General features: G+C 39.3%; 1 protein-coding gene across 4 annotated transcripts in view; it reads left to right on the top strand.

The window, feature by feature from the left end:
* Positions 1 to 12,320, top strand: part of Fnbp1l (formin binding protein 1 like) — an 83,803-nt gene that overhangs the window by 13,808 nt on the left and 57,675 nt on the right. The window contains exon 1 of one of the 4 annotated variants that reach the window (XM_029475132.1): positions 8,871 to 8,999. The exons of 1 other annotated variant lie outside the window; for it this stretch is intronic. In XM_029475132.1, the coding sequence (XP_029330992.1) occupies positions 8,949 to 8,999 (51 nt within the window). In that variant the 5' untranslated portion in view covers positions 8,871 to 8,948. Of the gene's footprint in view, positions 1 to 8,870; positions 9,000 to 12,320 lie in introns of those variants that run through there. 2 more of the 4 variants (XM_029475135.1, XM_029475134.1) reach the window with 2 other exon arrangements.

Below are 12,320 nucleotides of genomic sequence, written 5' to 3'. Positions count from 1 at the left end.
GTGTGTGTGTGTGTGAGAGAGAGAGAGAGAGAGAGAGAGAGAGCGCGAGCGCTGACAGTGGGCGTGTCTTCCCTAGTGCACTCTGTGGCTTCTCTACTTCTGTTTACTTAGACAGGCAGGCAGGCTGCCATACTTGCCCAGGCCTTTTTTTTTTTTTCCAAATATTATATATTGATGTCCAGTATGTACACTTAATACTTTAGGCTTTATCCCTAAGCCAGTAATCAATGATCTTAACTGCTATAATGCCTTACATGATCACTTTTGAATTTTGAAATGATTGATCTAGAAAAATGTGAACTTTGAGTTGAAGGATAACTAGAACAGATATTAAGAAATAAGATCATACTGCAGTATCTCCAGTAGTGGTTGGATCTAGAGTAAATGGTGGCATGGGGGTGCAGAGAATTAGATGGCTTATTGTTATACAAAGTGGGAGCATCCTGGGAGTAGGTGGAAGGTGAACTCACAACTTGCATGTACTGTGTGCTGCCTCAGTATTTGCAATGTATAAGGAGCAACTGCTGAATTGATTATCTGTTAGAATAAAAACAGCATGGTGTTTTATATACATGGTGAAAGATGTTGGTCTATGCACTAATAGGCTCTTTATGTTCATCCTCCAAACTTCTTGGTACTTCTGATACTTTAAGTACGTCTAGTATCCATTAAGCCTTTAAATATAAAAAGCAAGTTAAGTATAAAGCAGGTACAGCTTCTAGATATGAGAGTAAAGGAAGAGTGCTCTAAATGTGAGTATAAAAGACACCATTTACTCTAAAACTCAAGATTTTACTCTTAGTAATAAAGGTAGATATGCAAAGAAGACGTTTTTTGTTTTGATATGAAAAATCATACTTCTGTTTTATATATCCTATTATAACCATATCCTGGTTTAATACATTTTATGGTTAAAACATTTTATCTTGGAAAGTTAAGTTGTAAATGTTAATAATAGTTTTAATATTCTACCTTATCTGCTTCATCAATTTTAGTCCTTTCTTTAATTCTAAATACCATTGTTAGTAGAGACCATCTAATTATTTCATTGTCAGAAATAAATTTCCCTTTTTCTGGTACTGAGAATTGAACCCAGGCTCTTGTAAATGCTAGATAAGCACTATACCACTGAGGTACACCCCCGGCTTCTTTTTACCTAGAGGGGTGGGGGATTGATTGATTTAGGGTTTTTTACTTAGTTGCCTAGGTAGGACTTGAACTCGTGACCCTCTTGCCTAAGCCTCTGGAGTAGCTGAGATAGCCTGTGGCACCAGGCGGTTACAAACATACATATATATTGTCTGTGTAAGTGCATTTTTACTTATGAAAATTTCTAGGACATATGCTAATTCACTTTGGTTTAGAATTAGCAAGTGGTTTGAATTAAGGATATTTTCAGTTAGGGATAAGTGAGAGGATGAGGAACAGAATCCAGAGTGAGTTGCAGGAACGTTCCCGTTGTATTTCACCTTCTGAGTAGTTGAGGTGAGGTTGTACACAGTCAGTTTTCTCAGAGTTAGAAGAGGGTGATATCCTAGATCAGGGTTTGAGAATGAGTTTTGAGGACATCAGGAATGGGGAGTGGTAAGCCAGGACCCAAACAGAGAATAGGACAGTTTCTGTAGGACACTGTCAATCAGACCACCAAGTCAATGAGTGTGGCTAAGTGAGAGAGTCTAAGCTATAATCACTGCAGTATATCGGAGTCCACATAGAGTAAGGAAGGCATCCGTACACAGGGCAGTCAGCTTCAAGGCAGTGGGACCAGCTGATGAGAGAGGAACATGAACATAGATGTGTGGGGGAAGACACTGCCATCAGACTGATGGAGAAGGCCAAAGTAGGAGCACCATGTGACCCAGTACTGGAAAAAGGTATCTGAGGGGAAGTGTCAGCAGTGGCCTGCGAGATTGCTTATACACTGGGAGTGTCAAGTGAGTGTATTAGGGATAAAAAGAGCCAGAGTTCTTTTCACTTTCAGAGAATGGGATTACCAATATTCAAAGTATCGTTAGATTGGAATTGGAGATTTTGCTGTAAACACCTTTTATATACATACACACAGGTGCAGCATTAAAGAAGTAAATAAATGTGGTGTGTGTGTGTGTGTGTGTGTGTGTGTGTGTGTGTGTGTGGTGTCTTTACTTGTACTCTGATTACTGAGAAGCCTTGTAAGTGAGATATTCCAAATAGCAGTGAACATACCTAGCATTAAAATCTTGGCTTCTGAATATCTTCACTCACTAAAAGGAAAAAGGATTTTTTGTTTTGTTTGTTTTTAGATATAATTAATGCCAGGTTACAGCAGAAAAAAAAAAAAGCAAGATGAACCTAAAATGAAGGGTTTACTTCAGAAAGTAAGAAAGTACTTTAAAGAACGATGGAGATTTGTGGAGTTTGTTTGTGTTTAAAGGCATCTTAAGATGACTCCCTAATCAAGTGATCAGTTGGCATTATGAATAATAGGATGATTGAAATCGTATGCCACCTCACTGGGTGCAGTGCAAAGACACAGGGTGTTTGTGGTCCAAGTGCCATAATCAGGGTTAAATGGAAGCAGCAGACAACCTAAAGTTGACGGCCATTTTACTGAAATGTAACTTGTAAACTTAAACAATGTGCAGACTTAGGAAAAACAAGAACAATTTCAAATTAAAGAAGACTTGAGCAAGACAGTAATTGTGACATAGTGTAGATCTGATTTTTTTTTTTTATCCTGTGAAGGGTATTACTAGTCCAGTTGCCAAAATCTGAATGGATTTAAAAATTAAGTGATAGGATTATATCAGCACTAATGTCTTTATCTTGATTACATATTTGTTATACAGGAGGTCTTTTTGTATAAGTGACACTATATTAGTTACTCTTCTATTGCTGTAATAAAACCCCACGACCAAGAGAGCTTATAAACGAAAGTGCTTAATTGGCTCCACAGTTCCAAAGGGTTAAGTCCATGATGGCTCAGCTCTTCTTGCCACCGTGCCTTAGCTCACATCTCAGATCACACACAAGAGGTAGAGAGAACACACTGGGCCTGATGCCAGTCTTTTGAACACTCATGCCTGCCTCTAGTGACACATCTCCTACAAGGCCACACCTCCCAAGGCTTCACAAACAGTTTCTATCTAGTAGTGAAATGTATGGTCCTATGGGGGACATTCTCATTTAGAGCACTAGATAGGCATGAGAACAACGAGGGAGAAGAACAGAGTAAATGCAAGGTAGAAAAAGAGAGTACAGAAAGAAAATTTATTAGAAAGAGAGTTGCTAATAAAGGAGGCAGAAAAATGGGACTAGAGGGGAAAGGAGTTTACTGGTTTTAGCATGGAAGATATTACAGGTTTGTTTATGAATGAGAAGGATGTAGAGAAAAGGGAGGATGATAATACAGGAAGGGAATAATCTCTGATGCAGTGTACCAGAGACAAAAAGGGGGCAAGAGATCCATGCACAAATGAAAATGAATTAGGAGTGGGATTGTGTTCGTGTGTGTGCTGGTGCATGCTTTGGTGGGGCATAGAAGCAAAGGCAAGTACCCCCCTCTACCCTGGAGCTTATCCTTTTGGGTTGGCTGGTTGGCAGTGAGCCCCAAGTATTATCTGCTTCTTCCCTAGCCCTGGCCTCAGAGTCTCACACTGAATGCCTGGCTTTACATGGCTGGTGGGAATCTCAACTCAGGTCCTCATGCTTGCAAACTATGTACTCTACCCACCCAGCCATATACAAGCCTTGAAAGAACTGATCTTAAGAGCCCAGTAAAATTATGCAGAGTTGATAGCTTACTGATTGTAAGTGACAAGTGCCTGAGATAAATCAAAGGGAGAGTGAGCTTTAGAGGTTTCAGCACAGAGTTGTTGGCCTCCAGCCAGGTAGTGAGTGAGTGCGTGCGGCAGGGGAGAGAATGCTGGTGCAACAAAGCTGCTCACCTCAGGTGGTCAAGAAGCAAAGAGAAACCAAGCAAAAAGGAAGAAACTAGAGTCCCAGTATTTCCTTCAAGGGCACTTGCCCCCAACTTTCTATGAGTTTCCACCTTATATAGGTTCTACTGCTTCCTGGTGAGTGTCAGATGCCGGCTACTAAGCCTTCAGCGTGGAAAGTCTAAACCACAACAGTATGATTATCAATAGATTGATTCAGTTTCCCTAGTGAAAATAGAATCTGACTGACCCAGATAAAAGTGGGCAAAGCAGAGGTTTAGTGAAAACTTTCTTTTTTTTAATACAGGTCTCTCTATGTAGCCCAGGCTGGTCTCAAACTCAGAGATCTGTCGGCTTCTTCCTCTCAAGTGTGATTAAAGGTATACACCACCATGCTTGACAATATACCCCATTTTTTGATAGAAAATAACCTGGGCTTTTGTGAGATGTAAGATGCTTCCACTTGTTCAGGCCCTTCTAGAGTTCCTTGTCCCTAAAGTCATTCTTTTGATTGGCATAGAGTTGAAGCTTGTTGCATCTTTTCTTTATTGGTCAGCTTTGAGCTTGAACTTTTACATGACTGTTAAGCACACTCATTTTTCAAGCCGAGAGAACAGAAAAAAAGGATGATAGTTTTACAGCAAGAAGCTCCCATTGGCACTTCTGTTAGAATACTGTCAGGGTGGAATCAGTGTGCTTAGTTTTACAGCAAAAAGCTCCCATTGGCACTTGTGTTAGAATACTGTCAGGGTGGAGTCAGTGTGCTTAGTTTGTTACTGAGCAAGAAGATTCATTGATTTGATCGTGTCTCTTTCACTTGATGTCTACAACCATTATTGTAATCAAATTAGGTCCTATAAGAAAGGAAAATAGGGCTGGAGAGAAGGCTTGAATGGTAAGAGCATATGGCTGCTCTTTTAGAGGATTCCCAGCACGTTATGACAGCCTACTAACTCTAAATCTAGGAAACCTGACACTTTCATTGGGTTCCCTAGGCACTGCATGCATGCAGACAAACCACCTATGCACATGAAATTAATAAGAAGGGAAAGTATGGCTAAAACATGCATATATTTCTGTTTGGAAATATCCCTAGGTCATGAAAATGTCCCTAGGGAACACAGGATCATGAGTGTGGATTCTTAGTCTGATGGATTTTTAAAAAATTAAAAATGGACCCAGAAGGATGCTTGAGAACAGTTTATTGATTTCAGAAGAAACAAAACAAAACAAAAAAACCTGATGGGACAGGCAAACTGGAGATCTGTTCAAGTCCCCAAAGGAACTAGATGGATGTTGCTTTTAGAATAGAGGTTGAAAAAGCAGTTAGGTTTGGCATGCAGGTCCACAAGCAACTGCATGGCCAGGGATACAGAGGGAAGGGAGAGGGCAAGAGAATGAGAAGAGAGAATGTTCAGCATTTCAGAGCAAGCAGCTTCTGATTCTGCTAAGTGACATGTTCAGTATCTGTTAGAAAGGGGATCAAAGGAGGCACTACTGTAGTTGCAGTGTTATTATGTAGTCTTCTCAGTATGTCTTCAGGTATGTTTTGTTTCTTCAAGCTTCTGAAATAGACTGTTTTTCCAAGGGCAGGTTTCTCTTCAGGTGATTGCTCATTTGAATCGACTTTTAAAAAAGGGGACAGTAGTGTATTTTTGTAATCTGGGAATAATCTTTTGGACATTTTAGAATATTATGTATTTATTATGTATTTACTCAAGGCCAGAGGTAGAACTCAAGTCCCATTCTTTATGAAAGATGATGTAACAGAGTGAGTAGGTTAAAGAAAAATTTTTAAAAATTACAAAATAGATGTGCATTGTTAATCTTGTCAACTTGGGGTATTTAGAATTACCATGGAAACACCTCAGCATTTGACTACAAGGGTATTTCCCCAAAGGCTTAACTGACCTGTCCTGATGTGGGCAGTGCCATTCTGTGGTTTGGGTTCCCAACAGAATGGGAAGGAGAAAGTGGGTGGAGCACCAGTTTTCATCTCTGTTTCCTGACAGTGGCCAGCTGCCTCCTCTTCTTGCACTCTGCCTTCCTGGCCATAATGTACTATACCCTCAAACTTGGAGCCCAAACTTGCCTTAAATTGCTCTTGTCCGGTGTTTTACAGAAATGACATAAGTAACCCAGATAGTGGCCGTTTTTACCCAGAAGGAAAGAGCCTTCTCCAAATGAACTTCAAAAAGCTCATTGGACATCTTGGGGGTGAGGTGGAATGGGGTGTGGATAGGAAGGGCAGTCCAATTTTTGATAACTTTTAAGCCTGTTAATTCTGACCAGCTACCTAACAGACTCGTCTTGCATATATAATATAATTTGTTAATGATATTTCTTAATTGTAAATGTTAAGACCTTCTAATAATACTAATGGAAATAAGGCATAAAGTATTGTCTGGGTCTACTCTGCTTCTTATAAAATATAGCAGCATATATGGATGGAACTAAATTATCTCAGCATTTAACCATAATTATATGGTAAGAGTAGCATGAGGTCACTCCTTGGAACTATTCCCAAGAATATACTAACAGCTAAGTATCACTTCAGATTAGATTAGCAATAGGAAGCCTATTTGATTTCTAAATAATAAATGTAGCTTAAAAGTATTTATTTAACTAAATGAACTGAGTTGAAGCAAGAAAACAGGAAATTAAGATTTCGGTTGTATTAGCTCTGTTACCTTGGGCAAATAGTTTCTGTCCTTAAGTTTTTTTATCTACAACAGTCTGATATTTAAAGTCCTTTCTAGCTATTAAGGGCCTTTGATTAGATTTTACACTTACTTTTCACTTACCAAGGAGATTAAGAAACTCCATTGGAAAGGGAAAAGGAGAGGCAGGCCAGAGTGAAAAAGAAAACGAACCTAACAGAGAATGTCAAGAATTGAAAGAGGAATCTGGAGAAGGAAGCTAGCACTGTCCTGAAGAGTTTGCATGGTGAAACTACAAAGTATACACATAAAGGACAGCTCTGCTCTTGGCTTCTCTGCTGATTATGTTCGCTAGTCAGAACCAAATGTCAGCTCCAGGGAGATGAGTCAGTAGTCTCTTACTGTTTGTGGTTTTATTTTCTGTAATTTTAGTTATTCAAGGTCAGCTGTGGGCTGAAATATTAAGTGGGCAAACTCCAGAAATACACTCTGTAAATTCTGAGTAGTGTGCTGACCCGCAGGGTAGCAGTTGGAGATATCCCTTTGTTTAGTAGAATATCTATTCTATATATGCTGCCCTCCCACTAAACTACCTGCCTCTTAATAACGTCATACTGTCTTTGTGTTGCAGTGTTTATGTTCAGGAAAACAAAAAGGATAGTGATGCTGGCAAGTCATACATACCAAAGAGAATCTAGAAAGTGTTTTCTTTAGGGGAGAAGGTGAAAGTTTTCAATAATGAAGTAGGAGAAAATGTGTGCTGCAGTTGCCAAGATTTAGCACAGCAAGATTTTCTTTTTGAGACAGAGATTATATTCAAACATTTTGTATGTGGGTGCACATGTATGTGCATGTGTTGGTCAGAGGACAATCTCAGGTGTCATTCCTCAACTTTTCCACCTTTTGTGGGAAAACAGCGTCTCTTTCATTAGCCTAGAACTTTGCCATGCCACATGCCCAGCTTTGTCTTGTGTGTAGGTTCTGGAGATGGGGCTCAGGTCCCCCTTAAGGCTTATGGAATGAACCATCTCCTAACTCCATCTCCAGTTTTGGAATCAGTCTCACTCTGTAGTTCAGGCTGGCTCTGAATTTATAATCCTCCTGCCTCAGCCTCCCAAGTGCTGGGATTATAGCCATTACAGGCTGGCTGTGTAATTTTTATACTATGTTATAATACTATAGTTTACATTATGTAAAAACACAATTGAGTTTGCTAGAAGATATAAGACCCAAATTTTGTCTGAGCTTGAAATATATAATCTGACCTCTAAATGTTGTTAGTTAGCTATTAGTATTTCACACATCCTAGAAATATTAGGTAGTAAAATTAAATTTACAATTATTTGATTAATAGCGCTCCTTTCACAGTGCTTTTGCTTACATCTTCTGTCTAATGCCAAGCTCAGCATTATTTTCCTTTGATTGTTTAAATGAACTAAAAATCAATACCAGTGCCAAGTTCTGTGTTAAATACTTTCCCCGTTAAAGCCATGTAATTGGTATAGTTTTGTAGATGTAGAATCTGAAGTTCAGAAATCAAGAATAGGTAAATGGGGCTGGTGAGATGGCTCAGCAGGTAAGAGCACCCGACTGCTCTTCCGAAGGTCCTGAGTTCAAATCCCAGCAACCACATGGTGGCTCACAACCATCCGTAACAAAAATCTGACTCCCTCTTCTGGTGTGTCTGAAGACAGCTACAGTGTACTTACATATAATCAATAAATAAAACTTAAAAAAAAAAAAAAAAGAAGTGAGAGGAGCATCTCCTGCTGCTGGGCTGCTGGACAGGCTGCAGCGAGTCTCACTTTAAAAAAAAAAAAAAGACAAAGAGGGAACACAGAATTAGCAATAATAGATCCTGTGAACTTGGTGTGGTAGCATTTGGCTGGGAGCAGCCCATAGCTGAAGTGTTCAAATGTACAGTTTGCAATAGAGCAAACTATAAAGAGGTTGTACCAAGGGAATGTTTTTGCCACATTTCCTCTTTTATTCCAGACATAGATGTTCACCCACCTTTTCAACAGTTCATGTGAAAATTTCTTAAAAACAGCACAACGTTTTAAAGCCAGGATTCCCCCTACTCAGTCTTCCATTTTAGTAAACAGCAAGTTCATTCTTCTAGTTGATGGGGCATGAAAATTGATGCCTTTAACAACACCCAGACAAAACGTCACAAAGCCTGATTTACACAGTCCTCAGGGTATTGACAGAGTTGGAGGTGGTGTGAGCTCATATGGTAAAGTGCTTGCCTTGTAAGCACGAAGACCCGAGTTTGGTTCCCAGAACCCATGTAAAATACCAGGCATGTGCTTATAATTTTAGTGCTGGAATGGAGGAGCAAGAGGATCCCTGGAGCTCATAAGCTGGCCAGATGGAAGATGCCCAAGGAATGACAACTGAGACTGTCCACCACCCTCCACATGTATGTCTGCACACGTGGGTGCACGAGCACATGTGAGCACACATGCATGCACGAATATATAAACTCTTACCACTTCTCACTGCTCTGCTTCTCCCTTTAACCCCCTCAAATCAACTTCACCCCAAAGAACTGCTATCTTAATTAACAGAAATCAGAATGACTGACTTAAAAGCCTATATTATGGCACATCAGGCTTCGGCTCAGGATTTTCTTATGTATTTTCTAGTCACTCAGTGAAAGCTAAGGTTTCGGGGGTAGAAGATACAGACAGATGATTGGTATTCTGACATTGTATGCTTCCATTTCAACATCAGGTAAGTTTCTTTCCTCACATGTTAGTTGTAGCTTGTTTCCCTGGAATACGCCAAGAGTATACAATCCTAGGGACTTAAATGTTTTAACAGCTGACCTGGAGACTGCACTAGTTTCCAGGTAAGCAGAAGATAGGGAGCTGATCCAGAGGTAGACAGAAAGCTCGCAGGTGTTTGTTTTGTGTTGGTGCTAAGTAGTGTTAGAATGCCAGTAAGATGAAGCAGGAACGTGATGCAGCTCATGTTCCTTTCAGAGACCTCCGCTCAGATGAAGCTAGGGTCCTTGCCTTTGATGCCAAAAAAAGAATTTTGGGTCAAGCCAGTTTGAAGAGAGTTGAGTTTATTAGGAAGAGAGATTCACAAATGTTTCAACAGGGGGGAGTATTATAAAGAGAAGCATTCAGAGAAAGGATAAGACACTCCCAAATGTAGGCATGCGATTCTCATGAGATCGTGAATCTCAAGTGTCCTAGCATAGCTGGTTTGGTGGCTTTCAAGTTACATTTCAAAAGGCTGTAAGACCTCTACCTTTGATAAGAGAAATTATAGGACTGCTCTGGAGGTACTTAGATAGGATTTGTGGGTCAAAAAAGACTGCTGAAGGGTTAAGACACTTTTTCTTTTTTACTGTAACTGCAGTTGTTTGTGAAATTCATATATGTAAATGTGCATGCTTATGTACTTAGCCCTTCAGTATGATTCACTGCTAAACATCTGCATGTAAAAAGAAACCTGAATCTCCATGTTGGGTTGGTAGTCTTCAAAGCGCATGTTAATTTTGCTAACTTCCTATCTTTCTATCCTACTTCAGAATAGAAATCTTCAATTGTTCACTTTTTTTGTAAAGTAGGAAGTAAAGTTGTTGGCTGTGAACCGAGTGGGTAGGAGGTGGTTTACATTTAACACAAGAGAATAAGGCTATGAGATAATTGGCTAGGATAAAGTAATAGTGAATGAATGGACTCCAGCTAAGAAGCATTAAGGAGCCCTTAGTTTAGCAGACAGAAATGTCAAGGTTTGACCAGTCAGCAAGATTCGGTCTTTACCTTTCTACAGGATCATGAAGAAGGGTTGATTTCAAACAAACTCCCAACTGACTATAATAAGGTCATTGTTAAGATTTGACAGTGGCAAGGACAATGAGCAGTATTTGCAAAGCACAAATAATGATGGCTTATGGGATCCAGCATGTGTAAAGATGGGAATGAAGACGGGATAGTAGTAGTATGTTAGTATTAGTGTCTAGAGGCTCAAACAGTTGCTGGACTAGAATTTTGAGGGGAGACAGAAAAAAGACAAGCCATCTAAATTAGATTCTTGAATTCCCTTGTAGGTGTGGGAGGAGGGTCATGCAGTGGTAATGTTAATGACAGCGGAAATAACCATGAGACTGAGTAGCTGAGGCAGGTTAAGGTCTATATAGTAAGAGCTAGGAAGAGAAGTGACAAAGGAGATTGTAGTACAGAGAGTTTGTGTTGATATTGAAGTCACTGTGAGTGTAATATAAAATTGAGTTGAAAATTGTAAGTTAAAAATGCCTGAGTTGTTCAAATACACAACTTTTTTCTTTTTTTTTTAAAGATTTATTTATTATTATATGTAAGTACACTGTAGCTGTCTTCAGACACACCAGAAAAGGGTGTCAGCTCTCATTACTGATGGTTGTGAGCCACCATGTGGTTGCTGGGATTTGAATTCAGGACCTCCGGAAGAGCAGTCAGTGATCTTAACCGCTGAGCCATCTCTCCAGCCCACAATTTTTAATTCTACTTTAAACATGAAAATAATTTATGATACAAACACACATTATTGTTTGAGGCTTTTGTTTTTTGTTTTTATGGGTAGATGTTATTGACTGAACTTGAATCATAATTGCTTTCTTAGTTTCATGAGACAAGAAAAAGAAAATCTTTCTGTAGTCCATAGGAGCTAAAGAGGAGAAAAGTCAGTTGTGTTAGGTCTTTTAAAATGTCTTTAGTAGTAGTTTGGTATTCAGAAGTGCTGGAGAAACTCTGGCAGGCAAATAGAGCCATAAAGTACATCTAAACTAGGACAGCAGAGTGATTATTCAGCTTTCAGTTAAAACAGTCTTCTTTAAACCGTGATGCCCCTTGGTACTTTGCCAGAGTACTTTATTAGGACTTTATTTGGATGCAAGGCTGTATCAAAGTCATTATAAAAACAAGAATTGCATATTTAAAAGTGACTTCTGAAAAAAAATATAACATTTTGTAATAGGTGTTTTATACTGAATTGTATTTAAGGTATCTAGATGAATGAGATTAAATAGATATATTTATGAGCTAGCACATTTTATAGTCCATTATCGGAGTACCAAACAATTGGAGTGACAATGCATGCAGAGTGTAGGACATTTAAGTTGATGCTGATTTTCCTCTTATTCTGAGGTAAATTCACTTGGGATATTTTAGAAAATTAAAAAGAAGTACCAAAAAGAAGTAGAAGAGCTTTCTTGCATTTAATATGAGATAAGATGAATTTAGGGCACGAACTAACAGGGGATTCCTTTCACAGACGCTGTGGTATGGACAGATGTGTTTGAAATGAAGAGACAATGACTGAAATGGGGAGCAAAGAAGTTAGATGCAGCTAGTAATGTGGAATGAGAGATGTGCTAAAGACAGCAAGAGCAGGGAAGTGGTGATAAACTGCCCACTGTGATGATGCAATAGTCTTAATTTTTAAAACATTATTTACATATGTGTGTGTGTTTATGGTGGACATGAGAGTGCCACAGTTTTCCTGTGGAAGTCAGAGAACAACTTTGAGAAGTGAGTTCTTTACTTCCATCGCTTGGGTTCTGGGGAGCAAATTCAGGTTGTCAGGTTGGTCTTGAACTCTTGATCTTCCTTTAGTCTTCAGGTCTAACTCTACAGTACTAACTCTACAGTAGTGTACTGGCTATTTTTGTGTCAACTTGACACAGCTGGAGTTATCACAGAGAAAGGAGCTTCAGTTGAGGAAATGCCTCCATGAGATCCAACTGTAA

This window comes from Mus caroli, chromosome 3, assembly GCF_900094665.2.
Source record: "Mus caroli chromosome 3, CAROLI_EIJ_v1.1, whole genome shotgun sequence".
In the NCBI taxonomy this organism is placed as follows: Eukaryota; Metazoa; Chordata; class Mammalia; order Rodentia; family Muridae; genus Mus; species Mus caroli.
This window is presented reverse-complemented; position numbering and strand designations above follow the sequence as displayed.